Below are 23,165 nucleotides of genomic sequence, written 5' to 3' on the forward strand. Positions count from 1 at the left end.
CGACCCACCCCTCCCCATGCTCTCATTCCCAAGCCCATGGTGAAGGGACTTTAAAGTCTGAGGTCCATGCATGCAAACAATGGCTCCGATCATCCACTCCCTGTATCTGCCCAAAACTTAGTGGGTTGTGCTGTGCTCTGTGCAGAACACAGCCTTAATCTTCTGAATCCCCAGCAATATCACACTCAATCAGTATTAGTAGAAGGGATGAAGGAGCAAAACAGAATCTGGCTGAGAAGAGGGCTAGAAGCAAGATAATAATGATAATAATGAATTCTGTTTTATTGGAAGGCCTAGTCTCTTACTGCAACGTGGAACTATTTTTTGCATGTACTTAAGAAAAGAGATGATGTAAGCACCAGTCAACAGTATCAATCTTTGTTTCAGACAATGAGGGTTTAAAAAACCCTGAGTGCTGGACTTTGTAGGGAGAGCAAGGAAGACTTACCCTAGGTTTTCTGCTACAGGAAGAGACTTCTTGTCCTTTAGCCCAGTGGTTCTCAAAGGAAGAGGAGAAGAGGATTCCCCCACCCCTCTCCCAGGGGAAAAATGGAAACATTTTTGGTTACCACGACTGAGTGGAGGATGTTAGTGGGTGGAGCCCACAACAAAGAATTATTTGCCCAAAATAGCAGCAGGGCCACGGGTGAGAAACCCTGCTGTAGTCTAATGATTCTGTAGCAGAATTCACAAGTGGCAGCCACAATGGTGTGGGTTTACTCAGCAGAACTTTTACCTGCAGGATTTCTCTGCCCAGTGAGCTCCCTGAGCATCACAGCTTGAGTGAGAGAAGCTGCTTTTCCCTGCCAGAGCCCACACAGCGAAGGAGGAGGAGTTGTGCCAGCCTAGGAAGCGGTTCTAGTGTGGTTTTGCCATCAGCCCCAGCCAATCCTAGGGTTCAGGCCTGAGGGAAGCCTCCAGCTCACTGACACCTGGAAGACGAGGGTGCCAGAACCTGTATGCCCTGGAGTTCAGATTGAAGCGAGGTGCATGGCTTTGTTCAGAAAAGCTGCAGGCAGCTTCTGGGTAGTACCAGCAAGTGCAGGATTGTGCTGACTCAGGGACAATCACTCCTGAGGCAGTGCCATCCTTCACTGGGCAGCTGCCTGGCACAGGGGTTCTTTCTCTCCCGTCCCCCACACTCCTTGATCCCCTCCCAGCCTCAGGGCTGCTACTCCCAGATTCCATGGCTGGTCAAAGCTTGGCGCTTGAGTCTTTTGGAATTATCTAATTCACTCTGTTCTTCCTTTCATGGACTTCAGGATGACCACAAACTCAGCAATAGGGAATTGGAAGAGAAATATGGCACAGATATCATTATGGTGAGTCGTGGGAACGAAGGATTTGGAAGAGAAGCCTCCCAACTCTACAGAGGGAAGGCTGTGTGTGGCGGGGGGCGGGTGTGGAAGAGTAGCGGCACCTTCAGGAGGAGGGGCCCCTGCAGCACCTTTGAGACTGCAGTTATTTGCATCTGGACACAGTTCAAGTCAACAGAAAAACCTGCTCTGGGGCTCACACTGGCCTGGCAGTGAGGGGGACAAAGAGGGACAGATGACCCCTGGCCTCAAGGAGAAAGTGGCCGGGTAGGGGAGGCAAATGTGTACGGAAGTGTCCTGAGAGTCACTCTATCCCCCTGGGATGGCCACAAGAAGTAGGAACGCTATGCTGGGAGAAAGGTGGATTCTGACGGAAGGGGCCAGAGCTGGCTCTTGGGCTGCTGCCATGTTTGCACTGGGACTCAAAATGCTTCCGATTTAAGCTGATGGGGGACCCCAGGGCCAGTAAGCACAGAGCCTGCTTGGAGAGAATCTGGGCTTGCCGGAAGCTAGTATACGTGGAGAGGGGACAGGTGCAGCAGGAATGAAGCCAGGAAGGGTGAACCTGTCAAAGTATTCACATTAAACTAATGAGTAGGAGCTGTCTTAGAGGCAGAAGAGACATAGTTTCCACACAGGGAGGTGATTTCATTGGTTTTCAAAAGGCAGTTCTCGTAGAAGATTCTTTTTTAAAAGTGAGAAATGGAAGGGTCTAGAAGAATGGAACAATAGCCCAGGACTGTGAAATGAGGATCTGAAATAGTGTCGAAAGACCTTACAGGGGCGGGACGTGGTGGCTTACGCCTGTAATCCCAGCACTTTGGAAGACTGAGGTGGACAGATCACCTGAGGTTGGGAGTTTGAGACCAGCCTGACCAACATAGTGAAACCCCGTTTCTACTAAAAATACAAACAATTGGCAGGGCGTGGCGGCACATGCCTGTAATCTCAGCTACTCGGGAGGCTGAGGCAGGAGAATCTCTGAAACCCAGGAGGCGGAGGTTGCGGTGAGCCGAGATCATGCCATTGCACTCCAGCCTGGGCAACAAGAGCAAAACTCCATCTCAAAAAAAAAAAAAAAAAGGGCTGGGCACGGTGGCTCACGCCTGTAATCCCAGCACTTTGGGAGGCCAAGACGGGCAGATCACGAGGTCAGGAGATAGAGACCATCCTGGCTAACACGGTGAAACCCCGTCTCTACTAAAAATACAAAAATTAGCCGGGCATGGTGGCGGGCGCCTGTAGTCCCAGCTACTCGGGAGGCTGAGGCAGTAGAATGGTGTGAACCTGGGAGGCGGAGCTTGCAGTGAGCGGAGATCGCACCACTGCACTCCAGCCTGGGCGACAGCGCGAGACTCTGTCTCAAGGAGGGAGGGAGGGAGGGAGGGAGGGAGGGAAGGAAGGAAGGAAGGAAGGAAAGAAAGAAAGAGATATTGCAGAGAGACACAACCAGCAGGACTTGTGGGGATTTTTATTGAGCCCCTCATCTCGCTAGTCACGTCATAGCAGCAGGAGGAGGAGAGCTGGTCAGGTGATGGGCTGGGGTGGGGGCAGGGAGGTGAGAGCAGGGAAGGCAGGAGGGTGGAGGCGATGATGAACTTATTGTGAGTTATACCAGAAGTCTCTCCGGAACACCCCTGAGGAAATGTTCTGCAGTTATTCGGAAAGATGAATCTGGGGTTCTGGAAAAGGAATTGAAGTGGAGGGACATGGGATCGAGGTGGTGAGCCTGAATCTGGCCATTCAATAGATATTTGAATCACTACCACAGAAAAAGCATGAGACCCAGGAGAGAACACAAAAATGACCAAGACTGGCCTGTCATGGTGGCTCAGGCCTGTAATCATAGCACTTTGGGAGGCCAAGGTGGGCAGATCACTTGAGGTCAGGAGTTCGAAACCAGCCTGGCCAACATGGTGAAACCCTGTCTCTACTAAAAATATTTTTAAAATTAGCCAAGTGTGGTGGCGGCTGCCTGTAATCCCAGCTATTTGGGAGGCTGAGGCAGGAGAATCGCTTGAACCCAGGAGGAGGAGGTTGCAGTGAGCCGAGATCACACCATTGCACTCCAGCCTGGGCAACAGAGCAAGACTCTGTCTCAAAAAAAAAGACCAAGACGGAGTCCTGCCCTTTAAGTAGCTTACAACGTAATTAGGGAGAAGAGCTGTCTACAGACTTGTCCACCAAAGATCGTTTGTGGGGGGAGATTCCTGTGAACATGTAGGATTTCAAAGGTGAGGGTGCCTCATGGATGGCAGGCCCCCCAGGGCAGGGGCTGCTCACATGGGCTCAGGGCTTGGGTAGGACTTATGCCTGTCAAGATGAATGAGAACTTAGGCTGGATGTGTAGAAAGGTAGAAAAGGAGCAGGTGTAAGGATGGAAACTAAAGCCACATGCTCTCTATGCAGAATTCCAGAAGCTTCCCTATTTCCTGGGGAGTTACTGCATTGCCCTTAGCCCTGGTGAGCAGCTTCTTCATTCCAAGTCCTCCTTCATCAAATTAGTCCCCTCGCCAGATAAACCTCTAAGAAACTAAAACCCCTTAGCAGAGCAGAGTGCAGTGGCTCTGAACCCAGTCACCACGTTGAACCTGGTCGCTACCATTGACAGGCCAGGTCCCTCCGGCAGGTTATGTAATCTCTCTGTGCCTCAAATTCCACCTCTGCGAATGATGAGACCAAGGAATAATGGCCCCTGCCTCAAGGGTTATTTTAAAGACTAAATGAGTGAATATACAGAGCACAGTGCCTGGCTGGTATTAAGCATTACATAGTCTTTCAAAAAAGCTGGGCAGCTGGAGAAGTGAGGCACGGTCTGCTTTTCTCGGGACCTTCTTTGGGCATGTTAATGCCTCACCCCAAGCTGCAAAAATATGCAGCCCAGCCCCTGAGGGAGGAGGAATGTCTAATTCATATTTGTTTTGGTTGTGCATGTGCTTTGTTTGGCTTTCCCAGGGTCTCTCCAGCACCAGAGCTGCTGAGCTCCTGGCCCGGGATGGGCCCAACTCCCTCACCCCTCCCAAGCAGACACCTGAGATCGTCAAGTTCCTGAAGCAGATGGTGGGGGGGTTCTCTATCCTCCTGTGGGTGGGCGCCTTTCTCTGTTGGATTGCATATGGGATTCAGTACTCCAGCGACAAGTCTGCATCCCTGAACAACGTAAGGCTCTGGGGTGTCCCCTCCTGGTTTTGCTGGCAGAGCCATCCAGTGAGGCCTCGGGGACACAGCTGGGGGCTGGATGCCACTGCCTAGGTGTGGGAAAGTCAGGCATTTTCCCAGCTGTAAAACAGAAATTCTATCTGGCTTTCTGATGTTCCAGAGGCAGTGTGGGCATGAAGAGGGATACACAAAACACCTTGAATTTTTAAGGGGGAGAAAATCTGCATCCATATGAAGTAGTTTGGGGCTCTGTCTCCCCTAAGCTAACCTCTTCCTTTAACACGGAGAGCGGCTGTGCCTGCCGAGACATGAGTACCAAATCCACAGAACTGAATTGGCCGACGTGATGCCAAGAGACAGAAGTCAGAGGCAACAGGCTACATGTCATAGGATTGGATTGACATGAAATGTGCAGAACAGGCACATCCTTGGAAGCAGGAACCAGATCCATGATGCCAGGGCACGGGACAGGAGCAGGGAGTGACAGCAGAGGGACCGGGGGGATCTCCAAGCAGGATGGAGATGCTCTGAGGCTGCGGTGGAGGGTGGTTTCACGGCTCTGTAAACTTAGAAAAAAAAAATCAATAAGTTGCGCACTTAATATGGGTGAATTCCATGGCCTGTAAATTATACCAGGTTATAACTGCCAGCGTTGCATCCTCCCGTGGAGAGCTCTAGCCCCAGGGCCTGGCTGCTTCCCGCTGCCGGTTTCTCTGACTGACGCCCTCCTTCTCATGCAGGTGTACTTGGGCTGTGTGCTTGGCCTGGTGGTCATTTTAACGGGGATCTTTGCTTATTACCAAGAGGCAAAAAGCACCAACATCATGTCCAGCTTCAATAAGATGATCCCTCAGGTGAGTGGCAGCCACCTATCCTCTGGCCTCTGGTGACTCCCGGGTGAGGAAGCCTCAGCCGGGAGGGGCACAGGGCCCTGAGGGCTACGGGTTCCCACTTCCTTCCCTGTCGGAGCAATCGTGGGCGAATTAACCCATCTGTCAGAACCCCAGTTCCTCACAGGATTTTGATGGTCAAATGAGGCAGCACCCAGGGCAGTGCTGGTTAGCGCAAGGCATCTTCTGTTCCTGCTCCTCAGTGTTTGTGGATAGTCCTTCTGGGTTCTGGAAGGGACCTGTGGAAGGTCAGGGAGTGTTCTTTCACTGGCAGCCAAGGAGGCCAGCCTGCAATTGTTTATCTGTGACCATTTTTGCTCCTGAGCCCCAGAATGCATTTGGCAGGGAAGCCCAGTGCTCTCTTCTTCCCCAAAAACCCCTGTCAGGTGTCCACACTGTCTCTGGCCCAGAGAACTGTGGGCTAGAGGAGAGATTGTGGGTGGAAAAGACGCCTCCTGCCAAGCTTGCAGCAGGAGATCACCTTGTTAAAGTTTCCCTGACACTTGCAAGATTATCACCCTCCCCAGCCCCATCTTCAGTGGTCTGCCCAAACGCCCAGCCAGGATTGCTCACCCTTAGTGGTCTCCTTTTCCAGGAGGCCCAGGTCTCTGGCTTGGCCAGATCTGGCCAACAGCGACTCTTCTGTTCCAAGAACATCTCCATGAGCTCAAGAAAAAGTAGTTCTTAGAGTCTTTAGGCCTCAGGTGAAGCAGTCTTCTGTTTCATTCTTGCTATTCTGACAGCCTCAGGCTCCAGCAGCAATACTTTGTCCACAGGGCCAGGTGCAGGCTGCTTAACAGCATGGACTCAACAGTGACAGTGACCAGGAAGTTCCAAGGCCTCTGTCCTGGGGTTCGGTGCAGCACAGACTTGGGAGGAGGGCCGGTGTCCTTCCAGGATCTGAGGCATCTGTCATGGTTTTCTTCTGCAGCAAGCTCTCGTCATCCGAGATTCTGAGAAGAAGACCATCCCTTCAGAGCAGCTGGTGGTGGGGGACATTGTGGAGGTCAAAGGAGGAGACCAGATCCCCGCAGACATCAGGGTGCTGTCTTCTCAAGGGTGTCGGGTAAGCGTCAGGGGGCATCCATCCCAAGGACCATGCTCTAAACCCACTGGCTCTGTGGTCTTTCCCAGCATCAGTATAAGAGGCAGGGAATGAGGTACCCAGCTGTGAACCATTTTCAACATTTCTTTTAGGTGGATAACTCATCTCTCACGGGGGAGTCTGAGCCCCAGCCCCGCTCCTCTGAGTTTACCCATGAAAACCCCCTGGAAACGAAGAACATCTGCTTCTATTCCACAACGTGTCTGGAAGGTAAAACGTCTCTGGCTCTCAGCCCACATGTCCACCTGTGTCCTTTCTCCCTCCTGGGCTCTCAGGTCTGTCCTTTGCCACACCCTGTTACAAAGCTCATCCCAGAGGAATCGTGGAACTGAAGGGCCTAGAGGACGATGCTTTGCCTCTGGAATGTGGTGTGCCTATTGATTTTGCCAGCCCCTAGAGAGGGCTGCAAGCTGGCTGCACTCCCCTCCTAGCTGAGGACCCCTGGAATAAAATGTCTACTTCCCCTGTAGGCACTGTCACCGGCATGGTCATCAACACGGGTGACCGCACCATCATTGGCCATATTGCCTCCTTGGCCTCAGGAGTTGGAAATGAGAAGACGCCCATTGCCATTGAGATCGAGCACTTTGTTCATATTGTGGCAGGAGTGGCTGTCTCCATCGGCGTCCTTTTCTTCATCATCGCTGTGTCCCTGAAGTATCGAGTCCTGGACTCCATCATCTTCCTCATTGGCATCATTGTGGCCAATGTGCCTGAGGGCCTCCTGGCCACTGTCACTGTGAGTCCATGCCGTTAGACAGCCTGCACCCGGCTCTGTGGACAAAGCATTGGTGCTGGGGAGGCGCCCACACAAACTGCAATCTCCCCCAACTCCAGAGCACCACCCCCTCCCCACCAGGGACAACCGTGGAACATTCTGAATAGACTGTTCCTTACAGAGACAAAAAAAAAAAATTGTCATATTTTTAATATTTGACTGCGTTTTCCTTGAAAACATTATGCTTTCAATCTGCAATTCACACAGCTTACTCTGCCCCTTAAGATCTAGATAAGACAGACTCCACCATTCACAGGTTTTCTAGAAGCCTGATGCCTTCCCCACATTTCTTTGGCAGTTGCTACAACTTAGGCATTTAGGCACATTGCCACACTCCACTTACCTCTCTTAGGGAAAAAAAAAAATTCCTCCAATTTTTTCCTGCCGAGGACTCCAGCCCTTTCCTGGCCAACCCTAGACCCAGCTGTTTGTATGGGCCCATGTCATTCAGTCCCTAGAGAAGAATGCCCTCCTCCTCAGTCTCTCCTGTGGGGGTCCCAAGAGGTAGGAGAGGAGGGGGTTTATGTTTCCAGTTTTGTGACTACATGATCATTGGCCTGCTATTGTCCTGACCAAAGAAAAGAGAAGAAGTTTTTGAAGTCCAGGTCTCTTCTGACTCCAGGAGATAGTAATTTGGGGAAATTGGAGCCAAAAGAACCCTTTGAGATCTGGGGGTTTAAAAGCATCTTTAAAATATGGAGCTTTTAAAATGAAACAACATAAAGGCTGCTGAATTCCCCAAAGCAATAAGTGTGTCCTTTGGGACAACCTCTTTGGCATGCACTGGTCAGTCTCTTACACACTCCTGCTTAGGGACCACAGGAAGTGTCATGATTGTACATGAGCACCAGCCACAGCAGCGTGTCCGTGTTTGCTGCCCGTGGGTCCCTTGTTTTCTTCAAGTCATGAAGGAACAAGAACAGTGTCTCATATTTAATCTTTAAAAAAGGATTGTGGCATAGAGGGCTCTTGGTGGTGTATAAGTCACCAGGTCAGCTTAGCTGCACCAGCAACCACACCTCTCCCCTAGAACTAGTCCAGCTGTCTCCTAAAATTCAATCACAGCTCATATTGGCTCTTTCTGTATTATTGGACCTGAGTTCAAATGAAAATTTTTCCCAAAGCGTCCTTCCCTCTCCTGCTAGGTGACCCTGTCACTGACAGCAAAACGGATGGCCAAGAAGAACTGCCTGGTGAAGAACCTGGAGGCTGTGGAGACCCTCGGCTCCACCTCCATCATCTGCTCGGACAAGACTGGGACACTGACCCAGAACAGGATGACAGTGGCCCATCTGTGGTTTGACAATCAGATCTTTGTGGCTGACACCAGTGAAGACCATTCAAGTAAGTCTTATGGAGAGCTCGGTCTGGACAAAGCTGTGGACTCCATCCTGGGGCTGAGCTGAGCACACAGCAGGGTCTGTAGCCGGAGGATTGCTGGACAGTGACTCATGGACAGCCAGCCCAACCCACAGCAGCCACCGTTCTTTCTCTGTCTTCCAGACCAAGTCTTTGACCAAAGCTCTAGGACTTGGGCCTCCTTATCCAAGATAATAACATTATGTAACCGAGCGGAGTTCAAGCCAGGACAGGAAAATGTCCCCATCATGAAGGTAATGCTTCTGCAGCACTCAGTCTTAAATCACAGGCAGTTTGTAGTCGCTTGCTGGGGTCTGATTGGGTGCTTGATTTCGTCTCTCCAGCTGCTTAAAGTTTGTTCAGTGCTTGCAAGAGCAAGTCGGACTCACAAGACATACAGAAAGTTTTCTTTATGCACACTAGCTTTGAGAATACAAAGATGCTTAAAAGGTTTCAGAATATTGCTTTAGGGTCTTTAGAAAATTCTGGAAATGAATGCACCTCTAAGTTACTTTCCTGACTTTTCTGCCAGCTAAGTGGATGTAATCAAAGTTCCTTTTAATATACATGCCATTCATGGAAATTTAAAATGTGATTGGATAAAAATAAAAGGACTCCTGTTAACTAGAATATGGCTGCAGACAAAGCTCTAAGGAGTCTTGGAATATCGGAACATACAATAAACTCTCCCCCCTCCGCTTCCCTTCCTCCCTTTTCCTCTCCATCTCAATGAGTCAGTGAATCTCGGTTCTACTGGCTTTTCTGTTTGCCATCTGTTTCCTTCCCTGACTCTTTTTCTTTCTTATTTTTTTGTTTGTTTGTTTGCTTTTCTCTCCATCAGACAGCTCATGAATGCTCTTTTTGGTCAATTGCTTCTTTGTCAATATCTTCCAAATCTTTATGTCCAGTTCTAATTTCTTACCTAAACTCCAACCTGAATGTCCGGCTGGCTGTGTGCTTCCACTAGGAAGTTGGACAAATCGTGCTCGTTAACTTCCACCCATACCCAGCCTAGCTGCACATCAGTGCCTTGCCCCAATTTTCTAATTTTCTATGATATAACCATTCTATTTGTCATTGGAACAGAACATTTGGCAGTCATCTTTGACTTTATCCTTTCCTTATATCCAGTGAGTCACCAAGTTCTATCATTCTTGCTTCAAAATATACATAACTTCACTATTTATCAGCAGTACCTTCCATCTAAATAGCTGATTACCGGTTGATTGGAATTAAACCTCCTTGATTCCAGTTTATCCCTCCTGGAGTCTTTCTCAAATGCCACTAATTTCCCTTAAGGGTGCTTTTATAGTCACTTAACTTTGCTCAAAATCTTTCTGTACTTCCCTGTTTTCTGCTTCTCAAGTCTAGACCTCAGGCTACCTTTCAGGGCCCTCCAGGTCTTGCGACACCCTCCACGTCCACTTTTACCTTGAACACTCACAGACGAGCCTGCCCCTCATGCCCCTGCACCCGCATCCTGGTTTCTGGAAGGCTTTCTTCTCTGTGTATCGGTAACCCACCTATCTATCAAGATCTAGTTCGTAGCTGCTTTTTTCCACGAAATCTTCAGTCTTCACAGAGGTCCAGCTTCTCCAAACATCCCTAATGCCAGTAGGTGGCACTATTGTTTACACGCTTACCAGGGTCTTGCAGCCCTCCCTGATCACGTGATAATGTCTCTCCAACTAGATGGTAATGGGATCAGGAGGTATGTTTTGGGTCCTATGCTGAGGGCATGTTGGTTCATTAAATATGTGCTGCAAATATTTTTCTTCTTTGATTCCCAGAAAGCTGTGATTGGAGATGCCTCAGAAACTGCTCTTTTAAAATTCTCAGAGGTCATTTTGGGTGATGTGATGGAAATTAGAAAAAGAAACCGCAAAGTAGCTGAAATCCCTTTTAACTCTACTAATAAATTTCAGGTGAGTTTTTCCTCACAACCGGTAATCTCTGTCATCGGCAGCATGACCTTTCTACTTGCATGTATCCTTTGCTTACCTCATATTTTGAAGGATACCTGACTTCAAAGACAGTCGTCAGGGATACAGCACCTGGGCATCTGGTCCCCTAGGTCAAGCTCGCTTGCTGGCCTCCTTCCTAGCCCTGAAGCAGGGCAGAGAAAGAAAGAAAGGCAAGGACCTCATCAGGGCCTGGCTGCTCCTATGAATGAACTATCTCTGTCACAGGCACACACTCTCTCTCTCTCTCACACACACATACACACACACACAAACACACTCACACCACCACTATTAGGTACCTTCTGCCATGAGGAGCAGCCACACTCCAAAGCATAAATGCCAAGTGGGCAACGGGGAGGCTGAACACCTGCTCCTCTCACCTCTACTGCATCGGGCCCTTGACCTACGTGGCCTCGTTCCATGTTCACATCCAGCCTGTGAGGTAGGACTGATGAATCCTGACTCATAGAGGGGGAAGCAGGCCCTTAGAAAGTGTGGAGAGACCAGAGTCACACAGCTCCCAGTGTTCCCAAGCCTGACACCAAGTCCACGATTCTTCCACCATCACACAGAGGGAGTGCGGCGCAGTTCAGGCCATGGGAGAAAGCCCTGCCCTTTGGGGAGACCGGTGAGCGGCCCCTCAGGTGACAGCCCCGTCGTTTTCCGGGGCCAGCCCCTGTGCTGTGGTAGAAGACGGCCCTCCTTGCCTGGTTATCTCAGCAAGCAGGGCTGGCCCACAGTCAGCCATCACAGCCTCCCCATGTTAAGACAAATGACAGTTGGGAGCCCCACGTCCCCATGCAGATGGGATTTTCCACAGAGCCCACACTGGATCTGGACTTGGGCTTTGCACAACAGTGAAGTATAGAAATAGAATAACCACAACTGTATGTGTGGAGATTTCTGGTGATTATCCACCCCTCTTAGTTCAGATGGAATTTAGGGTTAGAGAAGAACTCTTTTTTTTTTTGAGAAGGAGTTTCACTCTTGTCACCCAGGCTGGAGTGCAGTGGCACGATCTTGGCTCACTGCAATCTCCGCCTCCCAGGTATAAGCAATTCTCTTGCCTCAGCCTCCTGAGTAGCTGGGACTACAGGAATGCACCCCCATGCCCAGCTAATTTTTTTGTATTTTTAGTAGAGACACAGTTTCACCTTGTTGGCCGGGCTGATCTCGAACTCCTGACCTCTGGTGATCTATCCACCTTGGCCTCCCAAAGTGCTGGGATTACAGGCATGAGCCACCAAGCCCAGCCTAGAGAAGAACTCTTGTGTTGCAAATGTCTTCTTTGTGGATAGTGAGCCAACAGAGAATCACAGTTAGCTAAATAGACAACTAACCAGAAACATATGATGTAAAATACTCAAGCCAAGAAATCACATCTCTTACATAAAACCTCAGTGAAAATAGAGTGGGCAACAGTCCTAAAAGACTGTTTTAGGACAAGTATTATTATACTAATAATACTAGTAATAATAGGAGCTGTTCTGTGCTAATTTCCACACGTATTATATCATTCATTCTCACGACGATGCTGTGGGGTGGCTAGAGGATGAGGAGGTTGAGGTGCCACGCATCAGTGCACAGTGTGAAGATGGGGTTAGATGATGCCTCCATCAGCAGCAGGACTTGGAGCCCTCCTGAAGCTCCGTCTCCCAGGGTAAAGGCATGCCCTGTTGCAAAAGGGAGAAAAAGCAGGTTCCATGAGGCCTCATGTACAAGTTGGAGGACAAAGTGGCTACATAGAGTGGGACTAGAAAGGGGAGAGGGGCCTGTGTGAGTTCCTGCTGAAGAGGTCGGAGGTGCTGTCTGGATGCTGTTAGGGTCATTTTATATCTACACATGAGCAGTGCTCAGCCTCACATGAGCAATGCTAAGCCTTGGAAGGAGACGTCTCTGCGGGAAGGAAATAAAATGGAAAGCCTATGTCTTATTGATTAGAATGGTGATGCCCCAAACACACTGGTCTGTTAAGACATTTAAAACAGTTTATGGCAAATTGGAAAATGTTTTATAAAGTTTTATATAAAGATGAATGTATTTAACTTAAAAGATTATCCTTTGTAGCCTCCATGATTAAGGGCAGGGACTCTGGAGCCTGCCAGCCTGGGCTCAAATCCCAACTCAGCCACCAGATAGCCACCTGTTGCTCAGTAACCTTGAGTGAAGCATTGAACCTCTGTGCCTCAGTTTCCTCCTTTGTAAAAGGGAATAATAATAGTACCCATGGCCTTAAAGTTGTTTTGAGGATAAATAAGTCAATGTGGACAGCACTTAGACCAGTGCCTGGCACGTGGTACACACCATAAAAGTTTTTCATATTATCCCTATGTTTTAAATGTAAAAAGCCTTATCTTGGCCAGGTACAGTGGCTCACACCTGTAATCACAGCACTTTGGGAGACCGAGGAAGGCAGATTGCTTGAGCCCAGGAGTTCAAGACCAGCCTGGGCAATATACCAAGACCTTATCTCTACAAAAAAACAAAAAACGAAATTAGCTGAGCATGGTGGCACATGCCTGTAGTCCCAGCTACTTAGGAGGCTGAGGTGGGAGGATTGCTTGAGCCTGGGAGGTCGAGGCTGCAGTGAGCTGTGATTGTGCCACTGCACTCCAGCCTGGGCGACAGAGTGGGACCCCGTCTCAAAAAAAAAAAAAAAAAAATTAAGAGAGAAAGAAAAAGAAAAGGCCTATGTTTTAGAAAGCGATAGGGATAGTAAATGGGAGGTTTTTTGTTGGTTTGGTTTTTGTTGGTTGGTTGGTTTTCTCAGTGTCTTTACTTGATCATTAAAAAGAGCAGCAGCAGCAGCTGGTAACCCTATTTGCCCTATACTTCTTTTTGTACTCATCTTTGATACCCAAAAGTCTAAGAAATACTGATTTGTAAAGAATTGTTATACCCAAAATTGTAGCACTTTTCTTTGCAAAATATTTTCTCCCAAACACTCCAGCTTCCTGAGATTCATCTTGAGTGCTTAGAAGAGTACCTGGCTTATCAGAAGGGCTAGATAAGAGTTAGTCATTTTATTCTTGTATATCGATTTTTCTGCATATCTTATTAGGATGGATCTAGAATTAGAATTGCTGGGCCAAGAGCATTCCTATTAAAATGGAGACTCCTGTGACTCGGCTGTCTTCCTGAAACACTATACGTGGAAGTGTCCACTTCCTCACACCCCGCCATTTTCTATGACATCCAAGCAGGAAAACTGGATGGACAATGAGGTGAAGGGGTGCAGAAATTCCTGTTGCCTCCTGCCCTCCTGAGCTCAGAATAGTTTGGGTCTGAAAGATGGCTGCTCCCCACAGGGAGGTAGAGGAGGTGAGATGCAGAGGCTCGCAGCCCCCTAACTCTCACGGTCACCCTGGGAGATCTTGTTCAAGGCACAAGATTTCACACGCTGACGGCCACATCTAGCCTGCCCAAAGCAGCCAATTTTGCTTGAAAGATGAGCTCCGCTTATCCAGAGTGGGTGCCCCACTCTGGGCTGGGGCCAAGTCTAGAGCTCTTTGTCTTACTTGGCCACAGAAAGAAAAAGGGCGGAACATGCTGAGGATGCCATTGTGCCTCTTCCTCCTTTACATTTAATGGAGCAGTAGAGAAGAAGGAATGCGTTTTTCTGTAAGTAACACGCTCGGTTCATTCCTTCCCAGCTCTCCATCCACGAGACAGATGACCCCCACGACAAGCGTCTCCTCATGGTGATGAAGGGGGCCCCTGAGCGCATCCTAGAGAAATGCAGCACCATCATGATCAATGGCAAGGAGCACCCACTGGACAAGAGCACCGCCAAGACCTTCCACACAGCCTACATGGAGCTGGGCGGGTTGGGCGAGCGTGTGCTGGGTGAGTGCGGCGGCAGGGCCCTGCCCATCACCTGGTGGGCACAGAGATGAGGCAGGCGCCTTGAGGACTTGTGACCTAGCCGAGTGGCCATGGCATCCACGTGAAGCGTGTAAAGGAGAACATGATAAGCAGGATGGGAACAAGGAGAGGACGCTGTGTGACAGCACCAAGCAGGGTGGGGTGGCCTCCAGAGAGGCAAGCTCAGGGAAGACTTTATGGAAGGAGTTAAATTTCAAACTGGGCCTTAAGTGACTGCATTTGAGGGGAGATAGGGGAAAGTATCCAGGGCCCAGGGAACAGCACAGGCCAATACAGAGGCAGAACGGCGTAGGGCACATTGGGTGTTGCCAGCAGGTGAGATGGCACCGTCACAGAAACAGGGTTCAAGGGCTACACTGGAGGTCATGAGATGGAGGTCTTGAACATCTGGGTGAGGAGCCAGGTTTCATCCTGCAGTCAGTAGAGAGCACCGAGGGCTGTGCTGCTAGAGTGAGCTGGGCAGTCGCAGGGCTGGAGAAGACTTTATGGAAGGAGTTAAATTTCTTTAACTCCTTTAAATGTCTTTGGTGGCAGCAGGGAGAGGAGAGATGCACACTCCATAGGAAGTGGCTGCCCTTGCTCAGGCAAAAGGGATGGGAATTTTATCAGGGTGATGGGAATGGGAAGGAGACATCAGGGCAAGAGAATTCATAGAGGTAGAGTTGGTAAGATTTAGAACCGATTAGAGGAGGATAGTCAGTTTAAAAATGATTAAGCTTCCCATTTAACGACTAGGAAGAGAGTGATGCCAGTGATGCAGACGAAGTGTCAGGAAGGAAGGAACCTTAGAAATGCAACAGGAGGAGGACCCAATGGGGGTGCCTGCGGTGTTGTCAAAGGGGACAGTGTGTCCTGTTGTCAGCACCAGGGCTGGCGGAATGGTGCCCCATCAGGACCACAGAATGACAAATTCAAGGAAACAGAAGTGTATGGTTGACGATCCGGCTCATTAAACACCATGGAAGTCCTCACCAATATAGATGCAGTCTGTGGAATGTGTGTTTCTAAAGGCTATTGGAGTTAGCAAAGCAGATAAAGCATATAAATGAGATGGTGATGCTTTAGGCATCCAATAACCCACGGCACCAGGTATTCTACACGGGATCGATGCCCACTTGCGTTTGATTTCTCAAAGCCTGCTCCACTGACATTTGCAAAGCAGTGGGCCAGGCTGAAAATAAATTGGATGTGAAAGCTGATCACACAATCTTGGAGGTCCCACCAGACACAAGAGTCCCTTCCACCTCGGCCTATGAGAGGCTGATGCCTTCTGAGAAAAGGATGGCTCGGCCCCATTCCTGCTGGCCTTTCTCTTGGGCTTATTTTGATCTAATACTGAACTTTGTGCCTCTCCACTGAACCCCCTTGTTCCTTCACATGCTGTTTTCTCTGCTGAAAGTGGCCTTCCCACCGCCACCCTCCCTTTTTTCCCTAGAAATCATCTGTGCCCCTCTCAAGCTTCAGCTCACATGTGACCTCCTTGGGGAAGTCTCTCCTGACCCTCCAGGCAGCTGAAGTCTGTCTCTGCCCTGAGATGTACCCTGTGCTTGATCCCTTTAACTCTGTGCCCTGCTAAGCTTCAGAAGTTGAGACTGTGTACGCCCTAGAACTCGGCAATATAGCAAGATATATTTCCAGAACACAGAGCCTAATGAACACACAGTGAATTATATTTGGATGAAATATGTCTTTCCTAAAAAAATTGCATTATGGAGTTGAAGAAATTAAATAATTCTGGCTTATTCTGATGTATTGGTAAAACAGTAGAGGACAGAGGTTTATCAGCATGTTCTCCTCTTATTTTTTTTTCATTTCCTATTCTAGTTTCACTGACTCCCTAATTCGTCTGTATTACAGGTTTCTGTCATCTCTACCTGCCAGCAGATGAGTTTCCAGAAACCTACTCATTTGACATAGACGCTATGAACTTTCCGACCTCCAGCCTCTGTTTTGTGGGACTCCTGTCAATGATCGATCCGCCTCGGTCCACCGTGCCAGATGCAGTCACCAAATGCCGGAGTGCAGGGATCAAGGTGGGAGTTATTTTTCTGACTCAAGAAGTTCTCTCTTTATGTCGTTTTCCTTTCTAATAATGTTTTTCATAGCAGACGGTCAGTATTTAGGTGTCTTAAAGTAAATATCATAATTCCTATTCTAGTTCTAGTTTCACTGTGCTAAGTTTACTGAAACTGTCCCACAAAAATGAAAGGATTGTGTCTATGTGGAATGAACCACATAAACAGTAAATGCAATGAGAAGAATCTTCTAGTGCCTTGAAGTGACCATATCTCGCCCTAGTCCGTGGTAGATACTAAAAGGCTTTATTGGCTGGGCGCGGTGGCTCACGCCTGTAATCCCAGCACTTTGGGAGGCAGAGGCAGAGGCAGGTGGATCATCTGAGGTCAGGAGTTCCAGACCAGCCTTGGCCAACATGGCAAAACCCTGTTTCTACTAAAAATACAAAAAATTAGCCAGGCGTGGTGGCACACACCTGTAATCCCAGCTACGCGGGAGGCTGAGGCAGGAGAATCGCTTGAACCCAGGAAGCGGAGGTTGCAGTGAGCCGAGATCATGCCATTGCACTCCAGCTTGGGCAACAAGAGTGAAACTCTGTCTCAAAAAAAAAAAAAAAAAAAGAAAAGAAAAAAAGAAAGAAAAAAGGCTTTATTACTCAATCTTGAGGCTCAGCCCCCATAATCCATGTTCATCATTACTAGGTTAATATTAAGACTGTTGAAGTAACATGGGGCTACCCCGAAGTAGACACTCACCAGCCCTTTCACAAATAAAGTGGTATCAAAGGGGAAGGGCTTCCTTTCATGTCAGAGGAGGAAGCGTATGAAGCTTAGGAGCAAGGGTAGACCCAATGGGATTAGTGTTTCCTCCAAAGACAGTTGTCTTGTAGAGCCAGAGCTGCCACTGTAATCACCAACCACATTCTCCCAGGGCACTACGGAGTAGGTAATACTGAACCATACCCACTGTGGCCAACCGAGTTCTTCATTATCCATGGGCCTTCTTGTTGTCTGTGCTCTAGGTTATTATGGTTACTGGTGATCATCCCATCACAGCCAAAGCTATCGCCAAGAGTGTGGGGATCATTTCAGCCAACAGTGAAACAGTGGAAGACATTGCACATCGCCTCAACATTGCTGTGGAGCAAGTTAACAAACAGTAAGCACAGGAGCAGCATAGCAAAAATTCCAGTTCATACCCAAGGGGCCCCACTGGCTCTAAAGAGCTGCACTACTTGGAACAAATCAGCTTTTTGCTCTCAGAGTGATGCTGGGCTGGTTTGAGCTATAATTTGCATATCCATCTATTCACTCTAATTTCACTGAGCAGCTAATATGTGCCAGGCACAGTATTGACACCATGAAATAACCCTTTATGTGTTCCTTGTTTGAAATTTCAAAATCCAGTTGTGCCCTGGGCACAAAACCTATGTGCCCAATTTAGAATAAGAAAAACTGAAACAAAGGGTTTATGTGAAATTACTTGCCATAGATGCAGTTGCATAATTTGGAATCATAGGAACCCTGTGGGTTGTTTCATGCACCCCCCTTGGTAAGCATCTTGGGTATTTATCCACCCGGTTTCATAACGTGTAGCTATGTAAACACACCCTTCTTTTTTATTTGGTAATAAATAGAATGGAAGCTTCCTAAGGAAAGTTTTTTTTCCTTGTTTCTCCTAATTCTTTTAATCATGTTTATCCTTATTCTTTTAATCATGTTCATCCAACTGTACATTCACTCATGTATTTATCCTTTCAACAAGTATTTACTGCGTGCCAACTACATACCAGGCAAGACCTGGAACTACAGTAGCAAACTGAACAATACTATCCACACCCTTGGGGATCTTTCCACTGAGCCAAGGAGACACAAACAAAGCTAACAATGATGTGCTCAGTGTAATGAGGGAGACACACAGGGCTAGGGAGCTGGGCGTGCGGGAGAGTGGCCTGGACTGTGCCTGGTCTCCATGAGTCAAAGACTCCAAATTCTCAGGTTGAGAAGAAATGTTCATTAGCTGGGTTACGCTTTCACGCATGCGGGAGATGAGGGAAAGACCAATGCACCTCTTCAGTTTCTCCAAGCACTTAGGTCTTTTAGGGACACACAGCTGTCAGGTCATAACAAATTACCAAGTTAGACAACCAACCAGGGTTCCCGCCTCTGGGCACAGCAACAGTACCTGAAGTCTAAGAGTCTTGCAGTGCCCTTTAGTATACATAACATCTCTCTATGAAAACAAATTTGGGGCTTGCTTATTTGTTTGGTTTTGTAAGATAATCGGATTATACTTTTTTTCACTTTAGAATTTTAAACAAATTTTTGTTTGTTTGTTTGTTTAGACAGAGTCTCTCTCTGTCACATAGGCTGGAGTGCAGTGGTGTGATCTCTTAGCTCACTGCAATCTCCACCTCCTGGGTTCAAGTGATTCTCCTGCCTCAGCCTCGTGAATAGCTGGGACCACAGGCACCCACCACCATGCCTGGCTAATTTTGTATTTTTAGTAGAGGCAGGGCTTTGCCATGTTGGCCAGGCTGGTCTCGAACTCCTGACCTCAAGTGATCCACCCACCTTAGCCTCTCAAAGTGCTGGGCTTACAGGTGTGAGCCACCACACCCGGCCTAAAAGAAATTTTTTAAAGAGTAGTCAAGTGCAGTAGTGAGAAGAGGGGAAAGAGTAGAAGAGTTTGATCTGTAACTGACTGTGAACAATCAGTTGAGCTAATTCACTACTACCTTCAGACCAGCCAAGTCTTCTTTTTTTAGATACAAGGTGTCCTGTCAGATCACCCAGGCTGGAGTGCAATGGTGTGATCGTAGCTCACTGCAGCCTCGACCTCCTGAGTTCAAGGGATCCTCCCCTCTCAGCCTCCCAGGTAGCTGGGACTACAGGCTTGTGCCACTGCACCCAGCTTCATTTTAGCAGATTTTTTTTTTTTTTTTTTTTTTTGAGATGGAGTGTTTCTCTGTTGCCTAGGCTGGAGTGTGGAGTGTAGTGGTGAAATCTCGGCTCATTGCAGCCTCCACCTCCTGGGTTCAAGCAATTCTCCTGCTTCAGCCTCCTGAGTAGCTGGGATTACAGGCACGTGCCACCATACCCGGCTAGTTTTTGTACTTTTAATAGAGACGGGGTTTCACCATGTTGGCCAGGCTGGTCTTTAACTCCTGACTGCAAGGGTTCTGCTCGCCTTGGCCTCCCAGAGTGTAGGGATTACAGGCGTGAGCCACTGCGCCTGGCCCATTTTAGCAATTTTTAATGAAAGTTGTATATAAGATATCTTATTCCTGCATCTTCTCAATTGCTTCTTTTTTATATTTGCCTTTCCTTCCCTACTTAGGAAGATTTGTTTGGCCTTCCATTCAAGGATCTGTTGTGGTTTTTGTCCAGTTTTAGCCTGGTGTTGGCCACGTGCTGGGTGATGTGCACATGATGGTCTTGCCCTTAGCCTCCTCCTGTGCTCCTGTTCAGTATAGATGGCACATTTATTCCTATAAACCTGGACCGCTTAGCCAATGTGCTGACCTGCATAGTGTCCTTGTGCAACCTCAACATCCTCATCCTTTCGGATGGGCATGGATGGAACTGTGCTTGGAGCAGACCCCAGAATGTGCTTCTGTCTCAGCTCTTTGGAACGAGAGAAAGACATAATCTTCCCACGAATGTGGGAAGGTGCATTGAAATGCCTTTTACGATTCTTGCCTCAGTCAAAAGTCACAAAGGGACTGAACTTCCTCTTGGCCACTGCCACTCCGCTCATGGCCACAAAAGGGAAGAGTGGATTACACATTTTTGTACAAATCACCACACTGAGTGAAGTAGATGCTTTTGTGGATGTTTTCAGTTATTCACTTCATCAGCTCTAGTTTCATGACCATATAAAAATTGCATCTTAGCACGTGTAAGGGGAAAGGAAACACCCCTTCTTTCTTCTCTTACTTTGTTTTTTTTTTGTTGTTTTTTTTTTTTTTGCCAGCAGTTAAGAAGACCTGTAGTTTGAGTCAAGTGCTAGAATTCCAATATTTAGCACCAAGAGGTAAAACAGACCTAGAAAGCTCAAAACTTGCAAATTGTAGAGAAAAAGACCTGCAGTGGTTTGTACCTACATTGTTTAAGCTGAGATTTGAAGGCTGAAATGTAGTGTTAGCCACAAGAAGCTGAGGTGAGAGATGCCCATTCCTGGTCAGGGAGCCAGACCCATGAAGGCCTTAGGGTATGGGGGATGGAGGACGTCAGAACTGAGAGCATCCAGCGGGCAGGAGGGAGAGCCCAAGGTGAGGCGAAGCTTGACAACGCAGGCCCCACCTGGGCTCACTGGCTAAAGTTAGGGATTCTGGGGTCTGCTCCAAGCACAGTGGGAAGCCCCTGAAGAGTTTTAGCAGGGGAGTGGCTCAGGCAGCTCTGCATAACCAATAGGCCCTAGAACCTTACTTTTATAGTCAGCAGGCAATAGCACTGCTCAAAGACTTCAGTAAACTTCTGCCTACATAGCACATTGCACAAAGATGACACTCTGTGAATCTGAAATACCCAACAGCAAGTAATTATTACCCCTTGTTTGGGCATAAAAGAATTCTAGGACCCAAAACACATGAACAGGCAGTTTGGGGGTTTTATTTTTATTTTTGTTTTTGAGACAGGGTCTCACTTTGTCACCTAAGCTTGAGTGTAGTGGCATGATCGTGGCTCACTGCAGCCTCAACCCCCCAGGCTTAAGCAATCCTCCTGCCTCAGCCTGCTGAGTAGCTGGGACCACAGGCACATGCCACCATACCTGGATAATTTTTAAAAATTTTTTGTATAGACAGGGGCTCTCACTATGTTGCCCAGGCTGGTCTTGAACTCTTGGCCTCAAGTGATCCTCCTACTCAGCCTCCCACAGTGCTGAGATTACAGGCATGAGCCACTGCGTTTGGCCATGAATGGGCAGTTTTTTAACTTCCTTTTACTTCTGAAGTAAAGTGATGCTCTGGGAAGTACCACTCTCACCTGTTCTAGTAGGGATAAGGCTGCCTGGTTTTTTATTCCTATTGTTATATGGTACCAAGAAATGGTGTTATATTTTAGCCTCAGTTTGCCCTCTTGAAATGGAGACTAAGGTGTTCCCAGGACTCCTGTTCCCTCACTAGAGCATTAGGTATCAAGGACACTGGGTTCCATCCAGGTCAAGTCAGAAAGGCTTCAGCCAGCATCCTGCCTGGAACAGTGTTTCAACCTAAGATCTGCCCTTGGGCCTCACCCAGTTTCTTCTGGCTCTTCTAGGGATGCCAAGGCCGCTGTGGTGACTGGCATGGAGCTGAAGGACATGAGCTCGGAACAGCTGGATGAGATCTTAGCCAACTACCAGGAGATTGTCTTTGCCCGGACATCCCCCCAGCAGAAGCTGATCATTGTGGAGGGTTGTCAGAGGCAGGTGGGTGGACAGCAGTGTCCAGAGGACTGACAGGCCCATCACTGTCCATGGGCAAGTGCAGAGGTCTGGATCTTACATCAGGCTATGGTGCCTTTGAAACTTCAAGAGAGAGTTCTTGGCTCATCCTCATCACTTGACCTCTCCACCCTCTCAGGTGGGCTGGCCCCTGTCCTCCTTTGAGACCCCCACCACATGTTCCCCGAAAGGCTCACCCCAGCTCTCTGCATTTTGTCATGAGAGCCTGGTGAAGCATTTGCCACTGTGGTAGTTGTGAGTAAAGAAAGATTTAAAATGCAAAGATTTAAAACAAAAAATGTGAAGACATAAGATATAAAACACCTGCACATTAGGTTTTCCTCATTTGCACACATCTTGTTTGGAGACACTTGTTCCTGCTTCTAAGATTTCTCATCTTTATCTTTTCCCCTAAATGGGCCTTTCCGTTCAGCCATAATCATCCTCGCAACCTCAAGAGAAAGGGAGGTCGCGTTGCTCTTGCCAGGCCTGCAACCCATTGGGCCTGCTCACTCCCACTTTCTCCCTGGGTCTCCCGCCATAGGATGCTGTTGTTGCTGTGACAGGGGATGGAGTTAATGACTCTCCGGCTCTAAAGAAGGCAGACATTGGGATTGCCATGGGGATAGCAGGTTCTGATGCAGCCAAAAATGCAGCCGACATGGTCTTGCTGGACGACAACTTCGCATCCATCATCACAGGGGTGGAGGAAGGTGAGTGAGCCTCAGGGGGTCTTCCCAAGGGCTAGGGTGGTCTGGGGGACTAGAAGTAAGTTCTGAAGGAGAAACCTCTCTGCCTAGGTCGCCTGATCTTTGACAACCTCAAGAAGACTATTGCTTACACCCTGACCAAGAACATTGCCGAGCTGTGCCCCTTTCTGATCTACATCATTGTCGGGCTCCCCCTGCCCATTGGCACCATCACCATTCTGTTCATTGACTTGGGGACAGACATTGTAAGTGACACTGAAGGGAACAGGGCGTGATGCCTGCCCCAGGGGAGGTCAAGTTCAGGGTCACTACCTTCAAGGGCCGGGGATGGACTAACTCAATGCTTCTCAGCTTCGATGTGATGGGGCCTGTAGCTCTGCATTTCTCACGGGTTCTCAGGTGGTGCCCATTCTACCGGTCCACATGCCACTCCTCAAAGCAAGGGACCAGAGGCATCTGCCAAATGTTTGGAAATTAAAAACCCTCTATAGTGAGCTTTTTTTTCTTGAGAGAGAGTTTCACTCTCATCGCCCAGGCTAGAGTGCAGTGGTGCTAT

At 48.4% G+C, this 23,165-nt stretch overlaps 1 protein-coding gene across 1 annotated transcript in view; it reads left to right on the forward strand.

The window, feature by feature from the left end:
• The window catches only part of ATP12A (ATPase H+/K+ transporting non-gastric alpha2 subunit), a 31,422-nt gene that overhangs the window by 3,463 nt on the left and 4,794 nt on the right, over positions 1 to 23,165 (forward strand). The window contains exons 3-17 of the mRNA XM_054529518.2: positions 1,263 to 1,322; positions 4,272 to 4,475; positions 5,216 to 5,329; positions 6,297 to 6,431; positions 6,563 to 6,680; positions 6,941 to 7,209; positions 8,394 to 8,592; positions 8,752 to 8,861; positions 10,398 to 10,532; positions 14,225 to 14,417; positions 16,314 to 16,489; positions 17,494 to 17,630; positions 21,734 to 21,884; positions 22,444 to 22,612; positions 22,700 to 22,854. Coding sequence (XP_054385493.2) covers positions 1,263 to 1,322; positions 4,272 to 4,475; positions 5,216 to 5,329; positions 6,297 to 6,431; positions 6,563 to 6,680; positions 6,941 to 7,209; positions 8,394 to 8,592; positions 8,752 to 8,861; positions 10,398 to 10,532; positions 14,225 to 14,417; positions 16,314 to 16,489; positions 17,494 to 17,630; positions 21,734 to 21,884; positions 22,444 to 22,612; positions 22,700 to 22,854 — 2,325 coding nt within the window. The remainder of the gene's footprint in view (positions 1 to 1,262; positions 1,323 to 4,271; positions 4,476 to 5,215; positions 5,330 to 6,296; positions 6,432 to 6,562; positions 6,681 to 6,940; positions 7,210 to 8,393; positions 8,593 to 8,751; positions 8,862 to 10,397; positions 10,533 to 14,224; positions 14,418 to 16,313; positions 16,490 to 17,493; positions 17,631 to 21,733; positions 21,885 to 22,443; positions 22,613 to 22,699; positions 22,855 to 23,165) is intronic.

This window comes from Pongo abelii, chromosome 14 (assembly GCF_028885655.2).
Source record: "Pongo abelii isolate AG06213 chromosome 14, NHGRI_mPonAbe1-v2.0_pri, whole genome shotgun sequence".
Lineage (NCBI taxonomy): Eukaryota > Metazoa > Chordata > Mammalia > Primates > Hominidae > Pongo > Pongo abelii.